Below are 24,920 nucleotides of genomic sequence, written 5' to 3'. Positions count from 1 at the left end.
CAGAATTTGAAGGTACACGGATAATGTCAGGTTTCCAAAAAGAACAGGAGAATCTCTGCAGATGCCCTCCTCCGCGGTTTCAATTGAGGGAACCGCAGAAGTCAGCCCAGTTTTGTACAAGAAGAGCAAATCTCCTTTCATTCCATGCCATTAATAGCATATTTAGACTCCAAGAAGCAATTGATGTAGCTCGAGGATATTGCGTTGTGTAAAAATGTTGAGCGGGATCAAAACTTACAGATTGTTCTTAATAAATGCTCCAGCTCCTAATTGTCGATAGGAATGAGCAAAGGTAGCAAGTCGTCGATTACTTCTCCAACTTTTTGTGAAGAAGATGGTTTCCTCAAAATAGGACAATTGAGAAAGAAAGGACTTGCATACGATGAAGAGTGATGAATGACGGAAGGAAGAAGAGGTGACAACGGTCGAGAATTATAATTTATGAAAAAGAGAAAATACCGAAGGTGCGTTGGTGGTTCAGTGTGGTATTGAAAATTCCGGAAGAGACAATCACGTTCAAAAAGTTCTTGCTATATCGGATCAATGTAAGTTTCGCAATGGAGATGGGAGTGAACTGGGGACAAGAATATCGAGATATATTTATGAGTCTCACCCTTTTGTACTTCATATAATTGATTATGAAAGGAATGAAGGTAATGTAGAGATAAAAGTCAAGGCCGAAAATGTGAATCCGAATTGAGTATATAACAAATAAGGAAGCAATAGCAAATAGAGGACAGTTTATTGGAATTTATACTTATGACGTTGTCATGGAATGGATAGAGTCGTTCTGGTTGAATTCATGATTCAAGTCGAGATGCTGAACAACTTCAGGTAGAGGACAACGACATGTCTCTTTATTGTGTCTTCACCGGTCGAAACTCCCACAACAATGAGGACGATATTTCAAGTATTGTTTGTTGAGCCGCTGATGTTTAGAGACAGAAAGCATAAGTGAACTGCTCATTTTTGGTCAACTGAACTGGAAATATGAATAATAGGGGGAGCCTTTCACCCGTCTCCCTCTGCGGCGAGAATAACCACACATGAGAGCGCATCTTGCATGAATTACAGTGGCACTTCCATGGTTTCTCATGTCATCGACCAATTCTATTCTCTCATCACTTCACTTTACCTTCGATTCTAGCTGAACCACAACTCTACAGACAATGAACCAATGATGAAAAGTATGAAAAGTATGAAAAGTATCAAATTTTTATTGAGGCCCGCACCATATTTCTTCAATATCATGTACCATTGACATTTGAGTGTTTATGCTACGATTAAGCCATACACACCTCATAGTCAATGAATTGCTATTCTCCTGCCTTGTATCCTGGTACCACTTTTTACTCGATATAAGGTTATTAGATGGCAGGAGTTAATGAAGTAAATACTATGCTACAGTGAGAAATCACTAATAAAAATTGTGTTGCTTGACTAACTTCCGTAGTCAGATCGGACGTTGAGTATCGATGAATTTATGTGAAAAGTCGAACCTACGAGAAGCTTTTTTCCACTTACCGAAAACACCCAAAGTTACAAAGGTCCGATGGACAGATCAATGGGAGTACTCTCACCCATTTCATAATTCATAATGTCATTAACGCAGAGATATCTTAGGGTTGCCCTAGCACTCGCTCAGTTATTCTCTTCGGCATACAGCTAAAAGAGGTCAGCCAGTGAAAGTAAAAATGCCAACGATCTGGAAACTCACTACATAGGATCGACCTCTTCGACACCAGGGAACCCTAGAAGAGATAAGCCGGCAACGCCGAAGCAGGTATGGAAGACATCGACCATATCACCTGGTCTATCGGCAAAGCCACCTTCGTCTGTATCCTGACACTTCAAGATGAAGTTGGTAAGTTTCTCTCCATCAATCCAGTGTAGCCTCCCAATCATAGCTAGACTCGTTGCAACCCACCAGCTGTAACAAACATCTTCTTTTTTCTCGGGTCTGCCATTCAGTCCGCCGCACTCTAGTTGCCTCTCACTCAGCCATCTACCCAGCTTATCGATGTTAACCACGTCGAGGCGCTTCGCAATTGATAACGCACCCAAACATGCAAATATTTGTCCCGAATGAGATTCAGCTCCGGGGCTAACCCCATAACCTCCATCAAAATTCGCACACGAAATAATGTAGTCCACTGCCTTGTTGACATCCACCAAATGTAGGGAATTTAGCAGTGAAAGTGCATTGAATGCTGCATAGAGGAATCTAGTGTCTTCCTCGCCCCACTCATCCCCCGCAAAGGTTCCCGTATCCTTATTTTGTAGGTCCGCAAGATCTGCACACCGGAAGCATTAATGGTAGCCCCTCGAATCGCATACATGAAGACACTCACATTTCCCAACTAAATCTTTTCCCTTACCATCCAAGTTCCGCTCGAGATCTTCTGTCGCATCTACCATCACTAATGACTGCACGGCACTAACTGTATATAGTAAATGTGCGTCATGGCCTGGGGCAGCTCCAAAACCACCATTTTTGTGCTGGCAGCTTAAAATGAAATCAATTGTTTCCCGTCTCGGCAGCGCATCAGGTCGACCAAGCAAATGAAGCGCTGTGAGCCCCCAGTAGAGTCCGTTTATTCGCAAATGTTCCGTGTGCCAATATTCGAGCTCATCTTTGCGCTACAAGCAGGAGATGTCAACAAGTGCGGGTGGAGATACGAGGAGGGTGAGTACCTACGGAGTCGAGACTCTGTATATATTTTACGTGGGGCTCGATAGCGAGCTGAAGCTCCTCTGGCAGAGTGGCAGAGCCTGCTCGACCCGGCCCAGATACGAGAGCCATGATTAGAAAAGGTGTATTATTTTGCTGATAGTATAGATTATTGTGACCTCGAGGAACAAGTCTACAAACCTTAAGTGAATGACCCCACCTCGGGAAGATTGCTGACAAATCACCATCGGACTTGGTCTTGATATATTTCGGAATTTTTACAATCACTCGAAGTAATTGAATTTGAATATGTCTGTTTCACGAGCTCGAGGCTCACGTTTAATATACAATGTTGATAATTCATTAGTTTAATGTCTCCAGTGTACAGCAACTCTTTTTTCTGGCTCTTTGACTCTTGCTTATTAATCTGCTTACATGAAATTCTCCCAACTGATAGCCCGTCATCTAACCATCAAATGTACCACAACTTCAAAGCCAAGCAGAGACATTCGCACTACCTTCATTGAATGGGGTTTTCATTTCCTTTGGAAGCTATTCCAAACCTCGAAATGCCCTTCATCGATTTCCAATGAATCTAAAATCTATCCTGATATCTGGTCTACCAGGTCGTCTTTCGAACCAGATTGTGTATAAAATGCTGTTATTACCAGACAAACGATTGCTCTGGCCTTGGGAAAATCTTATCCCTCGAGTGAATTTGGCTCAAGGAAGACTCTCATGACGAGGGTAACTCTAAGTTGTTCTTTTGGCGTCACAGCACTGCTCTGAAAATGAGGGCATCACCATATCCTGCGTTAATAGCCGCAAGTGTCTTCACACTACATGGCAAAATGATCATGTCACTGGCATATAAAGCCACTCGGTATCGAGGTGGCTCGGTTACGAATCGAGTGAACGTGGACGGCAAGTGCTCGAATATTTGTGGGCGTACAATTAGCTTTGCACTCGATAGTGGCTTCAATGCATGAAGTAATGAGAGGACATGTCTTGAAGTTCAGCCGTCTTATCCTCGTGAGGGGTTTATCCTGATATTTTACCTGCTCCTCCCTTGATTTCAATAACCATGCGCTTCTATAGCTGTTCGAGGCTATTTAAAGTCCTACCCGCATGCATTGTCAGATTTTGAAAGGCTGGTTTTGTGTGGACGATTTTGCAAAAGAGTCGTGAAATATTTGTAGTAGACTCGATGTGTGGTATGGGAAAGCTAAGACAAGTTATATCCAAACATATACTGAGATCAAAGATGGTAATCATACGAGCGGATAAGCGTAGCCTGGGCGAGAATGCGTTCGAATATGTGCTCACGATCGAATGCAGTGGCCAAGTTCGAAGCCAACACAGCCCGAAGAAACTATCCGATTGATGCGTGGAGTGTTTCTCCGAATCTATCCGACACATTCACGCATTTCTATCAACCGCAAGTCAAGTATGGGGAATGGGCTGTCATGGTTTTCCTTAACGCATTTAAGTGGATGTATTTGATGAGTTGATAGCTTCTTCGTCGATATATCTCCAACTCTGGTTTGGTTCCTCAAAGAAAAGCCAAGCTGATCCATTGCATACACATCCAAGTTTGTGAAGCAATTCTACTTCGGAGTGGTTCTGAGGGATTGGGAAAGGACTGAGATGAATATCATTTCTGTAAAGTTTGCAGGATCCTGACCATCAAGCACCCTGCCATAACCGTTCCGGATAGCATTATCAACAGTCATTGAGTGAATCTTCTTTGTGTGATGATAGACGATCGTCCGAGTTTTGCCGGCGCATACCTCTTTACAGTTGATGAAGTACTTTTGACTTGGACTCTGGAAATCAACTATTGGTAAGACTTGTATTATGTACGAAAGATGGCTATGTACGTTCTTGAAAATCCCACTACGTTCTATCTTCTTAACGACTACATATTAATTCTGTTGAAAGGCTGTAACGCGCGTTTGACGAGAGTACGGAACCCAGTCAAATCTTTAGGGCTCGTAACTTAACCAATCTCATTGGAGTGTTGTTGATAACCGTCCTTCCAGGTATATAGCCAACGGCCAAGACATAATAGCGACAGTATTGTCAGCAAGGAGGCCGCTGACAGTGGGTCTGATGTACGTAAAATTCGCTGCATGCTATCAGGTCTAAGCGGAGACGGAAATTTGAGATCTTACTTGTTCATGGAGTAGTAAAACGTACCGTATTGCTGGGAATGGATCAAACCTCACCTCAATTTTTACAGACTTGAAAGAGTGTTAGGGTGATTAACTCTTACATCATGCTATGCCATATCTTGACCTGTCTCAACTCCCCCTAAAAGATGCTTTGTGTAAGCTGACTGTGGGTTTTCTATTGGTTTTCATATTCATCCCGCCAATAAGCCCGGAACATAGAATTCATAATTCATCCTACCATATTAAATTAAGTAAAGAAGATTCCTAATCCATGCAGCTGGCCTATTGAGCTCTTGCATAAGTAGAGGGCAAAAGACTTAGTATCTCGAATTTGCAGTCAAACTTAGGTTTTCAATCATTCTATTTCAAATATTTGCAATCATGGTCAATTCTAAACCTACAGTAGTTTTCATCCCAGGCTTCTGGCATACCCCAGAAGGGTTTACACCTCTCTCCAAAGTTCTGGAAAAAGAAGGCTATCCCTCTGTTCTGGTCAACTTACCCAGTGCAGGCGCTCACCCTGGGCACCCTGACTTCTCACAAGATGTGGCCGCAATTCGCAAGATCGTTACCGAATTAGCCGATGAGGGTAAGGAAGTCATAGTGGTGATGCACTCCGGTGGAAGTGTTAGTGGCAGCGAGGCTTCCCGTGACTTGGGTAAAAAGGAACGCCAAGCTGAAGGAGAGAATGGTGGGATAGTGAGAGTCATTTATATTGGCATTCTATTACCCAAGGCAGGGAAGACTATGTTTGAGACATTTCAAGGCGTGCTTTCGAGTCCGGATTTGGATTCGGATTTTGTGATTGATCAGGATCAGAGCTTTCATGTCTTTGCTGAGGTATATTTTGATATGTCTTCAAAGATAATGCTAACGTCCCGGCTAGGACGGCACTTCAACTATCACTGACGGCGATACGAGATTTTATAATGATCTCTCTGCAGAAGATGCAAGATATTGGAGCAGCAAGTTGACTTCGCTTTCGCTAGGGTGAGTAAAATGGCTAGATGTGAGGGGTACTCTCACTGACGTACTATTTAGAGTTGGGATGTCTCCATTGACCTACGAAGCTTGGAAATACGTACCTTCAGCGTATATCATGCCACTGCAAGACAAAAGCATTCCGTTGAAGCAAGTTCGGCAGATTGTAAAGGAAGCAAAGATTGAGATGGTGTTTGAAATAGAGACAGGGCATTGTCCATATCTTGTACAGCCAGAGACAGTAGCCGGTTTCATTCGAAAGGCAGGAGGAGAGACAATTTGATTATTATTAGAAGACGTGGAACAATTGCCTCTATCGACCGAGGGCAATTCGCCCTTCTTTCATGATGTAAATTTCATAATCTTCAGAGCTAGCCCACGCTCCTGTCCCTGTGTCTATTGCCAAATCACTTTCTGAGACAATTCCCACAGTGTGGATTCTGCCTTTTGCCATAACCCCCCAAAAAGCCTATCCAGAAAACTATGCGTTATTCAAAAAGTCATCACTTCCAGAGCTTACACTAACACGGTGCACATATCCCAGGCTGCTAAGCATTGCGTGGCTGACTACCGACGGTGAATAGCAAGAACAGCTTATGGTGCACAACCTCTATCCAGACCAGTACAGGGTGTCGGAGCATCATTGGATGCAAAACGCTTTCCAAGTTCAATTCTCAGGGATATCTTGCAAGGAATCGTAGGTCTAGGTTCGAGAGGTTGGTTGACGCCGCTTTAAAGACATTTTTGGCACAATTAAAGCGCCTCTAGAATACGGGAATCGGGCACTTTCGAAGTCCGAGCAGGTCAACTAACGGCGGAAGAGCGGTCGTAGAAACATCAACAATTTAATCTATACTGAAGAAGCTTGATAAGCATAGAGGTAGGATTCAGTAGGTACTATTTCTTCAAGTCTATAAATTCGTCATTTCATGCTTCAATTGCGTTCATTACTAGCGGACCAATCTCTTATCCTGAACTTGATACATCTTTACTCATCATGCAGCCCGATGAGAAACCATACCCGGCACCGCAAAGATTCTGGGACCCATACACTCCCAAACCACCAGTAATCGTTTCCGAACCAGTTAAAGTGCCCGAAACGTCGACTTCGCGATTGGAATCGAGTGCTGTGCCGCTGCTTTCACCAGCATTAGACGACCGAGAAGAAGCAAAGACCGTCCTCTATCTAGCCTATGGCTCCAACCTCTCTGCCGAGACCTTCAAGGGGAAACGCGGCATTAAACCCTTGAGCGCGGTCAATGTTCATGTTCCTGCAATCGATCTCACATTCGATTTATGCGGGATACCTTACACGGAACCCTGTTTCGCAAATTGTCAATACAAGAAAGACCAATCAAATTCTCCTCGGACAAGAGATTACCACAAGACAAGATGGCATAAGGGATTGGTTGGTGTAGTCTACGAAGTGACTCGTGAGGACTATAGGACTATAATAGCTACCGAAGGAGGTGGCTCATCATATAAAGAAGAAATCGTGGAATGTTTTGTTCTTCCGAAAGGTAGCAAGACTGTGAACCCAAATCCCAGTAGCATACCATTTCAGGCATACACTTTACTCTGTCCGTTCAACAGCAAAGATGCGAACCGCATTGTTCGCCCAGATCCAAACTATGCGCAACCATCTGCACGATACCTGAAGTTGATAACCGATGGAGCTGAGGAGCATAACTTACCGGAGGAGTATGTCAATTACCTGCACGGCATTAGATCATATACAGTCACGACAATTAGACAGAAAACAGCGCAGATCATTATCATGACCTTTATAGTGCCTATCATTCTGGCGCTGTTTGGACTGGGGAAGATTTTTGCAGACAAGAATGGCAAGCTCCCGGATTGGCTAGCTAACGCAATGCGCACGCTATTTAGATTCGTTTGGGTGGCTTATGATAGAATTCTGAAGGATAAATTTGGCGATGGAGAGAGGACAATAGAGAGGAAAGGGATTGATATTGAAGAGGTGGATTTAGATAAGAGGTGGGACGAGAAAAAAGTGTCTCTTCTGTGAGTTCTACAGTGGGTGACATTGGGCGTCAATTTTGAGCAGTGCACATTTGTCAGGTGTTTGTATATATTGGGTGCAGCATATAAATCGTATTATGGAGGAAATAGCTAATGTATTTTTGGTATACTTGACCGCTCAAAATTCCGCATCGGCTGCTTTCGTTTAAGTATGATAGCATCATCCAAGCATGCACGCAGTTTTCAATCGTTATAGTGTACTATTCGTCCGGCGTTTTGTGATGATATGCTGTTTATATCTCGGCACAGAGTGGGATAGGAGGCAAGTAGTCAAACGCTGCCAAGTCAAATTGTCAGGTGTGTGTCCCCTCAAAACATTCGGAGATTTCTGGCAAAAATGAACAGAAAGGCAACGGCAATCGGCAAGCTCTATTTCTAACCCAGTATCGAAAACTCTTACTTATATAAACCTCTGTGTTAACATCGGACGATACAAATGCCTCTCCAAACGAAACATCTCAATCGTCCCCAGCCTTTCTACCAACAACATTGACCAACATCATACTTATATAAGCACCCTCCTGTACCTCCTGAGCCGCCTGTCCATACAATTCCAATACATCTCTCGACCCCTCTCCTGCAACATTGACCAATTCTTTTATGCCATTCATATGCATTGAAGTCCATACACAGGCAATATAGGCCTCGGGTTCGAGAAGTTGGCCATCCAGAACTGTTATTCCTCGTTCTTGGAAGATGGAGCTGAGTTGGCGTATCCACCTATGAAATGTTAGGATACATTCCAGTAGCATACTGCTCAAAAGAGAGAAAGATGATGGAAATGGTACTCAAAACTGGTGAATTTCTTCAAAGGAACTTCGTACATCCATCTCATCAACTCTTCAAGGTGGCTGGTTGATAAATCTGGAGTAGCAGCTTTGCATGCCATCATGCTGAAATCCACTTCTTTCCACTGGATGTATCCACCTGGTTCTAAATACGACAATGTCAGTTCACTTTTCACATTATGTCTCTCTTCAGGAAATAACGAACTTAGCAATGTCAACACATTGTCTAAAACATATCTTGGATCTCCTCCAGGGATCACGACACATAGAAGACTTATGTGAACCACATCGTATTGACCCCTCAATCTCTCTGGAACAGGTTTAAAAATATCCATAATATCTAGTTTGACATTTGGGGGGAGTAGTGCCGAATGAGGGTATTGATTAGTTGAGATATCGAAACCGACTAATTGTGCGTTCGTCTCGGATTTTGCAAGCTCTTTTGCTAAATCTATGAGCCAGATTCTTCAACAACATTAATTTCATACATACAGAATCTTCGACACACAAGAGCGCTTACCCTGTTCCACATGCTATATCAGCAATCTTGATGTCTTGCTTGATTGGAATGCTGGGATGTAGAAGATGTCCGACTAGTCTTTGCCAGAGCCAATGTTGGACGTAGAGACTTGATCAGTCAGTGTGTGAGAGCAAAGTTGAAGTTTCAAGATTCAGACTAACCGGGAAGAACCCAGCGGACTTCTCTCAAGGACATACTCTTTTTCAGCGGCGGAAGTCATCCTATCGTTCGTTGTTTTGGTACCAAGAGATTTCTAGCAAGTGAGAATTAACAGGCGAAGAAATATAAGCAATCCAGTACCAGATTTACTACCACAATGGACTGTTGGTAGATGGATATTGATGTTGATGATTGACTGTACTCATGTAACACCCGAGATATGCAAGTGCGTTTCCTTGCTTCCACACTGTAAGTCTCGAACACAATACTACTTATTAATTATGTGATACATTTCAATATGTAGCAAGCAGTCTACGATAAAAGATGAGGTCTTTTCCTTTCAGATGTAACAGTCTGATTTTCATATCTCACCCTTTCTTCTGAGAGCTTTGAATGAGCATTGAAATCGACCACAGGGGTTATTGCAAAAGGAAAATAGGGGATGGAAAGTCCTCGCCACGCTTTCCTACTCCACCACCAGCCACAGCTCAATAACATTTTATCCCAAGCGCAACTCGTCGACGATCGAATTCAGTTCTTATCGTTTCGTGTCCGGATCCTATATCTTCCCTCTCTAGATGGCATAGCTAGGGTGTCGCGAATCAGTGACGGTTCTGGCGCATCCAGAATATATTTTTCTTCTTATCAAATACCGAGCTAAAATATCAATCGATTTCTCACACTGCATGTCGTTCTACTCAGAGTACTGGCCATACTTCGGATTCAGAGTTGCACTTGAAACAATGTCATCGTTTGCATTTTTCCATTGGGATGGCACCTGCTGTCCCTAGCTACACACCGTAAAAGCCAGATTCGCCAAAATCGCCAAATAAAGGGTTTGAAGGGAACGTTTGCAATTTTGTACCAGTTTTCTCAGCTACCAATAAGTAGAAATGTCTCCTTGAGAGCAGATGAATCTGATAGAGTTTTATCACAGATAACAGCTTAGCTTTGAAGGCATCTGAAAGATTCAAGAGATTATGGTGCCTTTTGTGAGTGCAGCACGCCTTTATTTTAGTGGGTAGATTTCAACGGTTGATGGAGAGTTGAAGGATGGTTTGACTGGTTTTGGCTGTGACTTTGGTCATATATTTCTGTTCAAACATGGATTTCTTACTCATCTCGTATATCCGTATGTTCTCATTTCCTCATTTATATACTCCAACTGAACATTCTTCACTACTACCACGTGACTACTGCTGCCTGCCAACAGTCAATTGGTACTTGAATATTCTATCTGGAGGCCCTGGATATTTCTTTCACTCCTACTTCTATCACCTCGTTCTGCATCATCTACCTCTTGTTCTTCCGATCAGACTCCGACTGGCGCAACCATGATTGGGAAATTGAGCATTTGGCCCGTAATATGGCAAATTACCAAACGTTGCTATGTTGGTCATTTATTGCTTTATTTCGGGCCGCGTGTCGTGCATATCTGAAAGTATCTTCCTTGTATAGGTACATCGATCGTCTGGTACCTAGGAACGACACAGGATGAGTTTTCTATCGGTGTCAATGACATGTGACCGTGAAAGGTGGTATAGACACTCCTTACAGTGTTTTCCAAATGCAGGAATCTGGAATCGAATAACGTATCCATCAGATTCATACATCGTATGTTGATTGAGTGAGGTAAAAGGGACGGATAGAACTTTTCACTCGAGACAGTTCTTCCAATCTTTTCTGGGCCAAGATGACATCACGAAGAGGGCGGATAGCTCATACTCGCACGATGCACTTATCAATATTTTGACCCCTGTTTGCATTAGAACCAAGGCACCTTCCAAACATACAATTCGATACGATACCTGGAACCTCAAAGCTCTCTCTCTACATGCTTTTATGTGCATAACGCTCACATGATCTGACATCGCCAAATCTAGAATATTCCCCAGCCAATTCCGCTCTGCAGTGGATTTCCCCATCCTTGCTCCGACTTTTCATTCGACTGCCGCATCATCAAACTCTAAATCGACACTTAGCGTGGGGGTCAGCAGATCTATTGTGGGGGTAGTGTGAGGATCCCTGAGACCGAGGTTTGTTCCATCTCTCTCAACCAAAGTCATAATCATTACCTTCCTCCAAACAGTGACTGTGATATCCATCCACTCTTATGAATAGTCCGCGTGCTCAACGGACGTGGGGTATCATGGTTGTATAGGGAAAGTGGCCCCCGAGGCATCCATCCATATTTGAGCTATAAATACTGGGAATTTGTTGGAGTAGTGCTGAATTATAATTTGTTGAGATGCTTTCTGATCAGACCTTTCACTGTGGTATATTTGTACGTAAGTGATGAATAAGATCTGGGATATGGATAGTTCCAATTTCAGTCTATCGAAGCTAATCAAGATTCACACTTACTCCTTTTTATATTTAAGAGTTTTTCCTTCAATTTATTTCATTCCCATCCTCATACTCTCTAGTCGACCATTAATCTAGAACTGTCATTTCTCGCCACTGTGCAATATCTCGATCTCTGGACATTATCGAAAGATGACTGCCTCACATTCCTACACAAACGGCAATGGCTTTGCAAGTGGGCATCGTACATTGGTACCAGGAATCTATGTTCCTACTGTTGCATTCTTCCATCCAGAATCTGAAGAAGTCGACATCTCAACAGTCGCCAAACACGCTTCCAGACTTGCCACTTCTGGAATTGCAGGCCTTGTTGTTCATGGCTCAAATGGAGAAGCAGTTCATCTCACACATTCAGAACGCTCGCTCATCACCTCCACTACACGCAAAGCTCTCGATAAAGCAGGTGCATCATCCATGCCCGTTATCGTAGGCTGTGGTACCCAATCAGTTAAGGAAACACTCGAACTGTGTAGAGAAGCTAAAGAGTCAGGTGGAGACTATGCAATTGTTCTTCCACCCAGTTATTACGCATCACTCTTGAACCCACAACTGATATTGGATTTCTTCACACAAGTCGCGGATGCAAGTCCAATCCCCATTATCATATACAATTATCCTGCTGCACAGGGAGGGCTTGATCTTAGTTCCGATGTCATACTTACACTTTCTGCTCATTCAAATATTGTGGGGGTAAAACTCACATGTGGAAATACCGGAAAGCTGGCACGAATCGCCGCATCTGCCAAACCATCCTTCCTCACCACCGGCGGTTCTGCAGATTTCATTTTGCAAACCATGGTAGTCGGAGGTGATGGAGTCATAGCTGGATTGGCAAATTTAGCACCAAAAGCTTGTGTAAAAGTCATGAGATTATTCAAAGAAGGAAAGCTAGAAGAGGCGAGAGAGCTGCAAGCAATTGTTGCAAGAGGAGATTGGGTGGCTATCAAGGGGGGTTTTGTTAGTGTGAAAGTTGCATTGGAGAAGTATTACGGATACGGTGGATTACCCAGGAAGCCATGTGCACTGCCTGAGAAGAAAGCATTGGTAGCAATGAATGAAGAGTTTTCAGAATTGCTTGAGTTGGAGAAAACTTTCTAGTCCGGTTGAGTTGAAGGAATGGAATATAAAAACGCTTTCGAAGCATTTTCATTTTAAATAGCTTGACATGTGAAAGAACAACATCTTGACTTGTCCAGCGATTTGGAAAGAAAACCGAACATTAAAATGCAAAGCATAAAATGTCCACGTTAAATTATTTGAAATTTTGTTACAGCATGTATCCTTATGCCCAGCTTCCTTCTTACTTGCGAGCCTGTCGTCTTGAGATGATCATGAGCAAAATTCAAGTCATATACTCCCTGGAGGTTGGCATCCAAGTTACTTCCTGGCAATAACATTGTCATTAACTCAAATCGATAGCGCCACATTAATTCAAAGCTCTATAAGATATTTCCATCTTACGCCACTTTTGTCTCTGTATATCTAGAATGTGGTAGTGTGGGGGTGCAAAGCCAGTCTTACGATTACATGACTACTTAGTTCGGACTATGGCGAGAATATACAACTGAAGAACTGCTTGGAACCGAGTGGCAACTAGGTACGTAGTCGAATCTTGAGAAGACCATCGAGCGTTGTGAGTGTATTCGTTTACAGCGGATGAAAGAGCTAGAGATGTGGCAAAATGGTGAGAGGTGACCTGCCTGACCACCAAAGTTTAATCTTTTTTCTTCTGCTGTCGTCAAAAAGAGTGATTGTCATGACTCGCACATTATCTACAGGCTCGATGATTCGAGCTGTTAAGAATACAGTCAGAAAAGTTTTGATAGTCTAGAAGAAAAAAGTGAGAAGATGGTGTGGTGGTATCGCAGATGTGGGGTGCGGGGTATGTCACTATATGTAATCTGGTAATGTGCCGGGATCCGCGATTAACAGCTAAAAAAAATACTGTTGCATCTGGAAAGAATAAGCCTATACTCTTCTAAGTCTAGTCATGTTCGCCAACGCGGCAGTGTCGGGAATGCGAATGATCCACTCTGTTGATTTTACCGATTGTTACTTCCGAGGTTGCCCTCGGTTAGGCGAGTTTGTAGCTATCGGGAAGGAGAGGAATATGGTTCGTATCTCGGTTACTTTTGTTGAATACAGAAGGTTCCAGGATACCCGCCTGTTGGAATTTATGATGGGGTTGACAATACGTGCTAAGCTACGTTGATTCTAAAGATCCACTTCATCTCTTCTCCACCCCCACGCCCGTTTCGTTGACTTAGAGTGGGGGAGGTCATTGAGTTATTTATCTTTGCTGGTTTATGTTACTGCATGTACTCCCGAGGTCTCAAAAGCAGGCGATGCTTACCTAGGCACGTAAGGACCTTAAGATATTCACCCGATGTTGATAATAGCGTAGTGTTAGAATGTATGTATTTTTTTGATACTCGTAAGCTTACTATGAGTGCAGGTGGATTTAGTAATGATATCGAGACGGGATTCAGGTAAGAGGGTAGAGTCAGGGTTTTTTCATGGACCTAGAAGTCATCTGATCAGAGTACCTAGTTGTAGTTCATCCCTTCTTCCAGAATTTTCACTCAGCAAAAACTCATGATTTCGGATTGGGCGGTTCCTTAGTCTAGAAGTTCCTACTGGAGAACTAGCAGAGAGGGAGGTCCGGAGAGCACTAGGCAGAAACTATTGTTTTTCTCTCATTCTTTACTTCATGTTTGAGCAAGATTCTTTCCTAAAGCTAGTCAAGCACTAGTTATATCTCATCTCTGTATGCAGAAGATTTATCAAAGCATACTTCTCTTAGAGAATTTTCGGGACGCCCCTCGTAAGTGGAGAGTTATAGATATACAATAACACAACCTCGTGGCTTGTGATTGGAAAATCCCAATTCATGATTTTCCAGATACTTATCTCAGAGCACTCATCAATTGTCCTCAATATACTGTGATCTGATCTACTTATTTTTCACTCATCAAGAGAACGATCGTCTTTATTCGCCTTTTGTTGTTGCGTGGTTATTGTAGTAGATGTTCCTATCTTACCAGGTAATATTCCAGCAAATTGCTCTCATAGTTAGGGAACTTAGACGACGATTTTACTTCTTTGGGTGAGTAATGAGGCGTCCATACTTTCAAGGTCTGCAATCATTCGTAAAGCTTTTTACTAGATACGCCCATTGCCTGATACGTAAATATCATTGAATTTAGAGTATATAAGTTTATGCTTGATAATCTATGCCAGGCAGAATGAAAAGACTAGTAGCATGCAACACAACTTGTTAGGAGACCCCAGTTGATGTCTTCACCGGAAGCTAGTTCAGCAGCACGTAGCGGACGAAACATAGCGCTCTTAGATAGAATTCTAATAGTTATACATAGTGTTTGAGTATCGAGATTGGCATAGAGAGTCCTAGAGATAGTGTCAAATGTTTTGAATCTGAATGACAAACGAAAAATCTCACATGGCTTAGGTGTATTCAATTTAGTGTGCGTTTCATCTTGTGGTTTAAGGTTGCCCCTTGTTTCAAGGAGTCTAGCTGAGATCTACGATGGAATTCGTATGGTCATGACGCACGAATTCCTGATGTTTCTCTCGAATGAGGTTATACGGAAGTGTAGAATTTATATCTGTAGATAATTGTTCGGTGGGAGGTTTCGATGAATCTTGCTACGGGATGATTGATTCAAAATTGAAGGATAGAATAGAATGGAATGAGATGGCTAGGTGACTTGAGAGTACGGGATAGAATAGGATGTTATTAGGTAGAATTAGATGGAAAGAAAAAATTCCCGATACCTCGCGAACCAATCTCAAATAAGCATTCTTGAGACAATCAAATTCTTGTGTATCTATCTATTCCATTCTCACATCTTGCAACATGAGATCAAATCATTTGGAAAATAGAAAACGAGAGGAGGTAGAACGGTCAATATTTTTAGCCCGTGGCATTCTGTATCATGTAATAACAAACTATCTCGATTATTTGCGAGAGGAAATGAAAAAGGGGCGAGATAAGATTATTTTCTTTTGCTCTACCTTTATCTCTTCATGTTCATTTCTCCTCTTCACCTTCGATCCTTTGGACTTGTGGTCTTTTTGACCCTAAAGGGAGGTAGGTATTGGTCAAGGAGGTACTGAGTTCAGATTCGGACTCTCAAATAATGAGTCCCATGACGCAAAGGAAAGATCCAAGTCATACTTGAAATTAGATTACATTAATTTTCTTCTCACACTTAGCTATCCCTCTATCTATTTGAGATGAAATCACACAAGTGGCCATTGCTCAAATCGATGAAATGAAGATATATCTGATGACCAAAAAAATCCATCTCCTTCCCTTCCTCTATTATTCTACATCTTCCCTAAGCAGTTGAAGGTAGTGAAAACCAAGGACCATACGCTTTCAAAGCGGAATGTTGAGAAGAGCAGAAAGCAGAGTATGTTCCGCCAAATTATTCTCAGTCCTACCACTACCATCCTCGTGATCATCATATCCAGATATCTACAAATCATCTTCAGCAGTCGAATTATAACCCTCCCAGTCAGAAGATCCGAGCAGCTCAAAATCATCATCAGATTCGCAGGCACAAACGAATTCCTCCTCCGGATAGAAACAATGCTTATTATAATCCGATATCGGGCAGCCCATTTCCTCGAAACTTACGAGCTGCACACGTGGAACCGTCCAGTCAGGATTATCTAGAAGCTCTTCTTCTGGAAAAGTAACATCGTCAAAAGTTGGATGTTCATCTCTTTCATCGAAGAATTCTTCCCATACAGGCTCCCACCATTCCCACCTTGCCAATTTCCAATCTCTCTGTAGTTGCTCCGACGTCTCCTCTAAACCATCATAGTTACGATGTAACGCAGCAGTATGAAGACAGAAATTTTCAAAGTCATTCTCGCTGTCATAGCTCGGAATTTCGTCGTCACTATCATTGCCATCATCTGCAACCGTGATGTCATCATCAACATGTCCGCCTAAACTATCAAAGTAGCCTGATCCTTTAGTATCATCATCAATATCGCTAAAAGCGTCAAAGACTTTCTCCTCCTCCTCCTCCTCCTCCTCCTCCTCCTCATTCTTCTTCACCTCCTCCTCCTTCTCCGCCTCCTCATCCGTATCGAAATTTCTATAAATTTCAGTTCCATCATTGCTGCCTCTATCCCAAAGTTTTCTGTCCAAAATGAATGTGCCATCCTTGTGAGCCTTGTTGTCTTGCAAATTCTTGATAGCCAATTTACGCAGGAGAAAAGTTATTACGTGAACATTTCCCAAATGCTGGACCAAATATCGGGTGAAAGATTCAAGCCAGGGGTTTGAATCCATGTGCAGGTTATCATAATTGAACGCCAAGCGGGTAATCCGCCTTTTATCCTCTTCCGATGCCCTTTCAAAAGGATTCTTCCTGTAAGTGATATCCCTTTTCGCATTGTTCAATCGATCGATATAAACAAGATCTTTCTCATAATTGTAGTAAATTGGCCGTTCTAGGAAAGAGGAGAAGCAAGATTGATAGGATTTGAGTGCTATCTCTCGAGATGAACGGGTGGTGTGTAAGAGAGCAGGAGGGCTTCCATTAGCATGTTGAAATTCGGTCGAAAAGGCACATCGAAAAGTAAGACGGCCGTGGTAGTCTATGATTGGAAACTCATCATCGCCATATCGGTAAATCTTCGTTGCACGACCGGTTCTTATTTGGGTCCCGATGTGTCTCCCATCGGATTTCGGAAGATTTGCTTCAAACTCGATGACTCGGGGTGGAATGGCATTTACGGCGAATTTCCAGATCAGAAGCTTAACTTCGTCAGAGAGTGATGCGAATCTGGTGAATTTTTTCTCTTCTTCTATTAATCGAACGGTATCCATCGAGCGCGTCGTAATCTCTTGGTTTGACTTATCCATTGAGATTGGGAAATGTGTTCAATAGTTCTGCGCATAAATTACCAGAAGAGTTCTCCCATGAAAGATCATAAACAAGTATCACAATATCTTTGAAATATGTTCAGATAGAAAACGAATAGGATACAAATGGAAAATGTATCAAGTGCGAAAATGTCTCTCAAGATACAATGGAGGAAAAAGTCTTATGGGGGAAGATCTCGTTCGTCATGGATGAGAGCTTGGCGGGCTAGAGCAAAGATCGACCACTACTTTAATGAGATATTACCTTAAAACTTTTCCCTCGACTCCTGCTTGTCATCCAAACTGACGTGAAATAATAAAAGTAGGTCCATTTATCAAGAGGAGAAGAACAGAACAATTGAAAAGAGCTCAAATTTTTGAAAAAGTTCCAAATTCGCCCCAAAATAGAGAAAGTCTGATTCGATATTAATGATACAACCAAGAATGTAGGATATTTTATACACTTCATTTTAGGACATTTGTTCAAAACGTGATCTTTGAATTTGATGAATTTTTTACTGATCTTGAATATGCTAATTTAGAATGTGTGCATTACAAATAGAGTCTGAAATTTAAAAATGTAAAGGACCTCTATGGGTTCTCGAAGTGACAGAGATGCTCATTTGGGAGGGGGGAGAGACTCATTCAATCATACAGTTAAGCATTAGCTTCGATGTTATGATAAGGTTCAAATAGACCCAATCAGAATCCTTCAACTACTATTCACCAAAATCCTCAAGCTTGAATGACTTCACACGATCTGCAACTCAGTCAAACTCTCGATATTCTGTACCACTCCCTGAAACTCTTTTACTGCTACTGCTACTAGGTCCAGTAATGAAGCTAGCAAATACATAGCAGCAGTCGAGTCTATCAAAATATCAAAGACGTCATCAATCTTAAAACAACAAAATATATCGATAGAATTGGAGCTGAGTAGCTTCAATACGAAACTGTACATAACAACTATCACATACCTGAACAGCCCGCAAACACAAACAACAAAAATTGAAAATTGAAAAACTCCATAGTGTACTATTCTGATTCTACAAGATCGAGTACTTACTCCATCTTCCCAAATCCCCAATCTGTTCCAGAACCATGCATATACGACGTGCAGATCCGCAGGAACTCCTCAAGAGGACAGAAAAAACGTTCAAATCATCGATACACATCACAGCACATGTATCACAGATAACACCCATGAATCCCTCAGATGAGAAGAAAAGATATGTATAATCATGAATGAAGGAACAAAAGCCTCGCGTACACTCGAACTCCTATCTTACAAGCAAGCAAGCTATATCCATATTCGCCATTAACATTAGAGGTATCGTATCATATCCATATATCATCTTCCATTTCACACCATGTTCATTTCCCCATCCGATCCCGTCCCAAAGAATTCATTAAAACCTATCACTCATCCTGATCCTGATTCTCATACTCACAAGACCAAAGCAACAACCCCCACCATTCCCATTATCCCCGCAACTCCAATTTCCATCCCCGGTCTTCCCACTCCACTATTTCCAGTCGCACTTGCACTCGGCGCAGAAGCAGTATTACTCGCCACAACGGTCGTAACCGTAGCCACAACCTCACTGAATGTGCTCGCCGCCCTCGTACTAGCACTCTTCGTCGTTCCTGGGATAGTAGTTTCCATAGTCTTTATTTGAACTTCCGTGCTAACAACTTTATTTCCCCCAATTGAAGTTGTGATTGTCGTCGAAACTGAAATCGTCTGCTGAGAAATACTTTCCGAAACAGTAGTCGCGGGAATCGTCGTAGCAGGAATAGTACTGGCAGGAAGCGTCGTCGTATAAGTAACCGTGACTCCGCCTAAGACCGATGCGGGAATAGCGCTACCCACTCCACTAGCAGTGAATTGGGATGGCATGGGGAGAGTAGCGGTATTGGGCTTGGCAGCGCTGTTGCTACTGTAGATATTTCCTGTTATTCCATCTTTATCTGTATAATCTCCTGATTCCAGATTGGCGGTAGCACCCGAGGAAGAACTATATGATCCTCCTACCACAGTTCCGTAACTATCATCTGGAAGATAATAATTGGTTGTGAATTGATCGTAGCAAAAAGGTATGCTTAGGGAGTGCATGGTGAGACATGTTAAAGAAGAAACGCAGCATAATGAAGCCGAGTCGCGTTTTTCGGTACTATGCTCTGAGGAGGAAGAAAGCGATCGTTTGCTTGCAGGTAAAGAGGAGAGAACGATATCTTGGAATAGATTCACGAAATCCGAATCGCCGATTTGTGGGGTAGTGGCAGTTGTCGCTCCGGCCGGAGAACAAAGGGTATATCCTTGTTGACACTCACCGCGAGACTTGAGTGCGGATGCTGCCGCCAATGCTGCAGGCGCAATAAATGCGATCAGAAGTTGATGGCGCATCTTGTTTGTATGTATAAGTGGTCGTGGTTAAGGGTGTATCAAATATATGATGTACAACCTAAGGTTTGTATGTATGTACTGGGTTTGAAGTAGATATTAGAGTAAACAACTTGAAGTAAAACTGAGCCACCTGGATCGGAAAGCGAAGTGTTACCTGCAAACAACGTACGACTCTTGTTCAAATTCCACGACACAATGAATGAATGTAAAAGGGTGGGATAGATTGCAAATTGCTAACAAAAACAATAACGAACGAATGACAGTGAATTTTCTCGCTGATACGTCTGAATTCCTTTCACAATATACAAATTTGCAATGCGACAATGTTAAAAGAGAACAGAGACACAGAAGTACTCGATTCAAGAAGAGAAAAGCAAAAATTTCCGTCAACCAACAGGAAGAAAGTGGCTGCTCGGGTTGGACAATACCGTGAACTCACTGAATCAAGTATGGCTAGTATAGATAGTACTTGCATGACCGGGACACGAGATCCGTTCGGCGTTCATAGGCCATAGATTTACTTGTGCCTTGCAGAGGGTCTTGCATTGTGCAGATAGATGGATTTTGTATGGACGAGAGGAAAGAAAAGGAAACAAGAAAGTCAATATTGACGGTCACATTATTGAGCGTTTCACTTTAGTTGGTTGGATCTGGTGGATGATGTTGATTTGCTTAGTCATGTGAGGTTTAGCTCTGGTCGGCTTTTGTTAAGGCTTGCTCTATAGGTTAGTGGGTTAAGGTTATTTTAAGGCGCGAATTGTGAATTCAAAGCGCTTCATAAGCGTCTGATATTTGTTGATTGCTATCCACCCCTCCCTCTGCTTCTCATCATCTATGGCCGTTTTATCCGTTGCACGTCAATCATCAAAGTGTCGGAGCATTATTGAAAGTTGAAAAAACCTCCGAGAGACTTAGACGAACCGGTCCATGTTAGGGGTTGAAGCGCAACCATTATCAATCTTGTAATCTAGACAGTTCTATGAGGAATGTTCATTATCTGACCGCAGCGCCACAGAACGACCATCAGCTCGCCATATAATTCCCTTTCTGGTATTGCTGCACCAGAGACCTCTTCAAGAGAATTGAGAGGTGATATCAAAATGTACATGTAAGAAAAAAAGGTCTAGGGAGTCCATTTCTAGCTTCGTTGATTTCTAACGTTTACTATCTCCATTCTTGTGCCCCCTCCTCCACCTTCTCTACCAAGTCAATCCAATGTCAAAAGCTTACTCAGTCGATCCCTCACATGTCGTGCTCCCATCAATCATGAAAATAAAAGTTATAAAACAAGAAAGCGTGGGTATACATAAGTCTCATCTATTCTTATAATCTTCGTTGCTCGTCACTCCTTTCTTTTCTTTATTCATCCACTGCCCCTCCGTATCTATATCCGTGTGCCCAACTCCGCTCACTCTTTCTCACGATGCTACCACCGCCAAACTCCCTTATCTCGTTCAATCATTCCACAACAATAGGTAATATCCCCAGGCTAAATCCAATTACACAATAAGCTCCCCAGTCCGCTCCAATAAATTTTCTTTACTCGAATCTCCACTAGGGTTTATTCATTTATTTCTGCCCTGAAAAAAACCATGAACTTCTCTTTGTGTTCCCGGTGCTTCCTGTGTCCGAGTTTTGCAAGTTTCCGATGATTGGAATTTGCGCATCACCACCACCGCCTCTCAGTGGTTTGGCAATTCGGCTTCCAGCGCCACCAAAGCTAAATCCACCCGTAGGTGAGCCTAGTCCACGGGTACTGCCTGCTTTGGCAGCCTCGAGACGTTCTTTTACCGCTGAAAGTTGGGCTTCGAATCTATGGTGAATGTTAGTAATGCTATTGATGTATAACTGGAAGCAATCGGAAAGGAACGCGGAAGGAAAGAGGGAATTCGAACCTGTGACTGGCAGTAGTCAATTTCTCTTGCGAATCTTGTAAAAGACTCTCCAAACTCTGAATCCGTTCATTCCTTGCAATCAACTTCCTCTCAGCAATCGCAACTTCCTTCTTCAAGCTGCCATTTTGTTCAACCAATTGTCTCTGAACATGAGTCAATTGTTCTAGATTTCTCTCCAAGAAAGCCATCTTCTTTTGTTGAGCTCTGTTGTTAGACGAACGGAGAACGTTGTTATATTGTTCGCGAGTCTCATCGAGGGAGATTTCTAGTTCAACAACTCGTTCACAACGATTTTGCAAGTCCCGCATCAAACTCTTCTTCATCACGTCGAATTCGGCGATCTGTTGTTGAACAGTCTTGCCGCTTGCTGAGCCTGGTGCTGTACCATTGGATGAACTGCCTGACTTGACTCTTTGTTGCAAGTCTTCATTCACAGCCTTGAACTTCTCAATCTCCGCCGACTTTTGAGCGACCTCCTTCTTGAGGTCTTCCACTAATTCGACCTTGATGTCTTGATTGTTGGAGTATGCCTTCTCGAGACGCTCTTTGATCTCAGCAACATCCCCTTCGCCTAGGTTGCGTTCGAGAAGGTCTTCGTATTCTTGCTCGAGGACTTGGAGACGTTGTTCTAACTCTTCTCGGCGCTTGACATTGGCATCATTCGACGATGAACCGAACATTGAAAGTTCTGCTTGTCGGACAATGCCCTGAGTCTCGACAAGTTTTGACTTCAATTCTTCAAACTCATCAGGGGGAATGGCTTCCCCGGCAGAGCTTTGCTCATGTAGAGAATCAATATGATCAATGACCTTCTTGATAGTCGCTTCGTTCTCACTGAAAACATCTCCGCCAAGATCAAATCCAGCCATCATTTGTGCCATCTTCTCAGCCTTTCTCTTCTCCTTCTCATCCAAGGCAGCAGTCGATTCTTTGGCGCTCATTTTTACATTAAGCAATTGCTGTTTGAGTTCGTCGAGCTCTGCGGTCAGTTCGGCGTTGGCTTCTTTCAAACTATCCATGGTAATTTGTGCCTCTTTGCTCTCGAATGCTAATCGCTCAAGTTGCATCTTGAATTCGTTTGCTTCACTAGTAAGTTTCTCGTTATCCTTGTTGACCTTGGTATCCCGCTCCTTTAGGTATGTGAGTTCCTCTTTGGTATCTCGCAAGGTCTTCTCTGCAGCCGCAATTTGAGTTTCCTTTTCCGTTATCTGATCCTGAAGTTCATTTTCACGTCGTAGGAATTCTTCTCTCTCGTCCTTGTCTATTGGTATACCTGGAGTAGCGGACCTTTCCGTCACCGGTGTCTCTGCACGACTTTCTGTTGCGAGACGTGAAGGTGTAGATGGCCGAGGTGCTTGAGCTGCTGCTGCTTTTGTCCCACTGACGCCTGCGAGAGGGGGTGCCCATTGCTCCTTTGGTACAGATTCTCCCTTACGCCAAAGTTGAACTTCTCCTTCAAGTGTAGAAACATAGGTTTCGAAGGTAGTGACTTGAGATTGAGCCTTTCTAAGTAAGGCTTTGAGTTCCGCTGGACTGAGTTCTGCGTTGACCTTGGCCTTATTCTTGATTGCCTTTGCTCGCATACCGAATCTCAAGGTACTCAGGGTTTCTTCGGCATTGTAACTACTGGGCGAGCAGTTGATAATGAGTGTTGTCCTACTATTTCCTCCTAAACTCTCTTGTAGAATTCTGGTAAGTTTCGAGTCTCGATAAGGAATATGCGATGATTTGCCGTCTGTCAGATTGTTGATAACCATACCAAGAGCACTCAAACTCTTGTTGATCTTCTTTGCCTCCTCCAATGTCTGTCCACTAGCACCAGTCTTCCCGACCTTTTCACTACCAGCCAAATCGACCAAAAAAAGTTGACCGCTCTTTGCCGACCCGGTTTCAACGTTCTTTTGTGTGATCGTTATAACGAATATAGAATGTGATCGAGAAGACTCTGCGTTCATGTTGGTCGAAGCTACCACTCTTGCATCCCCTCCTCTTTTCAAAACTTCGTAGACTTCTTGAACACTTGAAACGTAAACCTCTAATAGACCTTTAACGTAAACACCTCTATTCTTTTCTTCGTGGATTGGCAGATTGTCGTTCTGCGGCTGTAGCAAATCTCTAATGCGTTCCATATAGATTTCCATGTAGCTGACTCTCACTGTATACTCGATCGTACCTGGACTGGACAGAATGCTGGCGAATATTTGCTCCACAATTCTGGGAATAACACCTCTACCATCATCATTTTCAAGGTTTGTTCCCATCATGGTATAAGACTTTCCCGCTCCTGTTTGACCATATGCAAAGACCGTTCCATTATAACCGTTAAGAATATCGTCCACAGTGGGCTTGATGGAGAAGTCGAAAATATCTTTCTGCCGTGAGCTCATGCCAAAGACACGATCGAATGTGAAAGAACCAGCCGCTCCATTTGACTATCTCTGGGGTTAGTAGAGTACAGCATCTTCAGAGTGTTAAGTTCCACAAGACACATACATCAAGAGCGCAGGTATCATCAGCCTCGAATTTTACAACTGGTTGAGCACCCTGCTCATTCTCAATGCGATTCTGCGGCCTAAACCGACAGACAACCTTAATAGAGTTCGACATGATCGCGAGAGGGTTGCTATCCCGGAACGACCATATGTACAAGAGTCGAACTCAGAATTTGTGTTGTCGTTGCAGTTTTAAAGAACGTTGTATTGGAGTATTTGCTTTGTGGTCAGTGGTTGATAAGGGGAGGATGTTGACACACAATCGCGCTAAAGATCTTCGCGTAGTGATTCCCAAGGCCAATGCAATGTCGGAAGAAATAAATTTGTGTCAATGCAATGCGACCATACAGAAAAGGTTGCACGGTAATGACTAGGGATATGCTTGTATGAGGAGCAATATCAATGAGTTGTTATGATTGTCAAACAGTATCAGTAGCAATACTTTTTATACGGTGTGATGAATCCTGAAAAGCAAAAGAAAATTGCAAAGTAAATCCGTGATTCATTTTAGTCGATTTTAC

The 24,920-nt window shown here is 42.8% G+C and overlaps 7 protein-coding genes across 7 annotated transcripts; 2 read left to right on the top strand and 5 right to left on the bottom strand.

The window, feature by feature from the left end:
• Positions 1-1,619: 1,619 nt before the first annotated feature.
• Bfra_006978 (putative geranylgeranyltransferase beta subunit protein) lies at positions 1,620-2,803 on the bottom strand (the record flags this gene model as incomplete). Its single annotated transcript, XM_037337349.1, has 4 exons — positions 1,620-1,665; positions 1,718-2,294; positions 2,352-2,640; positions 2,699-2,803. The coding sequence occupies 4 exons, from the start codon at positions 2,801-2,803 to the stop codon at positions 1,620-1,622; spliced, it is 1,017 nt and encodes a 338-aa protein (XP_037186729.1).
• A 2,423-nt stretch (positions 2,804-5,226) lies between these two features.
• Positions 5,227-7,855, top strand: Bfra_006977 (putative gliotoxin biosynthesis protein; the record flags this gene model as incomplete). The annotated part of the gene is made up of 5 exons (XM_037337348.1): positions 5,227-5,685; positions 5,732-5,835; positions 5,887-6,041; positions 6,411-6,523; positions 6,830-7,855. The coding sequence occupies 5 exons, from the start codon at positions 5,227-5,229 to the stop codon at positions 7,853-7,855; spliced, it is 1,857 nt and encodes a 618-aa protein (XP_037186728.1).
• Positions 7,856-8,327: 472 nt separating this feature from the next.
• On the bottom strand, positions 8,328-9,397 carry Bfra_006976 (putative umta methyltransferase family protein; the record flags this gene model as incomplete). Its single annotated transcript, XM_037337347.1, has 5 exons — positions 8,328-8,589; positions 8,658-8,802; positions 8,863-9,122; positions 9,178-9,285; positions 9,339-9,397. 5 exons carry the CDS (start codon positions 9,395-9,397, stop codon positions 8,328-8,330), a joined length of 834 nt encoding a protein of 277 aa, XP_037186727.1.
• A 2,435-nt stretch (positions 9,398-11,832) lies between these two features.
• Bfra_006975 (putative dihydrodipicolinate synthetase family protein) lies at positions 11,833-12,798 on the top strand (the record flags this gene model as incomplete). Its single annotated transcript, XM_037337346.1, has 1 exon — positions 11,833-12,798. The coding sequence occupies one exon, from the start codon at positions 11,833-11,835 to the stop codon at positions 12,796-12,798; it is 966 nt and encodes a 321-aa protein (XP_037186726.1).
• A 3,403-nt stretch (positions 12,799-16,201) lies between these two features.
• Bfra_006974 (uncharacterized protein) lies at positions 16,202-17,605 on the bottom strand (the record flags this gene model as incomplete). The annotated part of the gene is made up of 1 exon (XM_037337345.1): positions 16,202-17,605. One exon carries the CDS (start codon positions 17,603-17,605, stop codon positions 16,202-16,204), a length of 1,404 nt encoding a protein of 467 aa, XP_037186725.1.
• Positions 17,606-19,052: 1,447 nt separating this feature from the next.
• Positions 19,053-20,012, bottom strand: Bfra_006973 (uncharacterized protein; the record flags this gene model as incomplete). Its single annotated transcript, XM_037337344.1, has 1 exon — positions 19,053-20,012. One exon carries the CDS (start codon positions 20,010-20,012, stop codon positions 19,053-19,055), a length of 960 nt encoding a protein of 319 aa, XP_037186724.1.
• A 1,569-nt stretch (positions 20,013-21,581) lies between these two features.
• Bfra_006972 (putative kinesin heavy chain protein) lies at positions 21,582-24,514 on the bottom strand (the record flags this gene model as incomplete). Its single annotated transcript, XM_037337343.1, has 3 exons — positions 21,582-21,825; positions 21,908-24,339; positions 24,401-24,514. The coding sequence occupies 3 exons, from the start codon at positions 24,512-24,514 to the stop codon at positions 21,582-21,584; spliced, it is 2,790 nt and encodes a 929-aa protein (XP_037186723.1).
• Positions 24,515-24,920: the final 406 nt, after the last annotated feature.

This window comes from Botrytis fragariae, assembly GCF_013461495.1.
Source record: "Botrytis fragariae strain BVB16 chromosome Unknown tig00000795, whole genome shotgun sequence".
Lineage (NCBI taxonomy): Eukaryota > Fungi > Ascomycota > Leotiomycetes > Helotiales > Sclerotiniaceae > Botrytis > Botrytis fragariae.
Note: the sequence above shows the minus strand (reverse complement) of the source record. Positions and strands in the feature narration are given on the sequence as shown.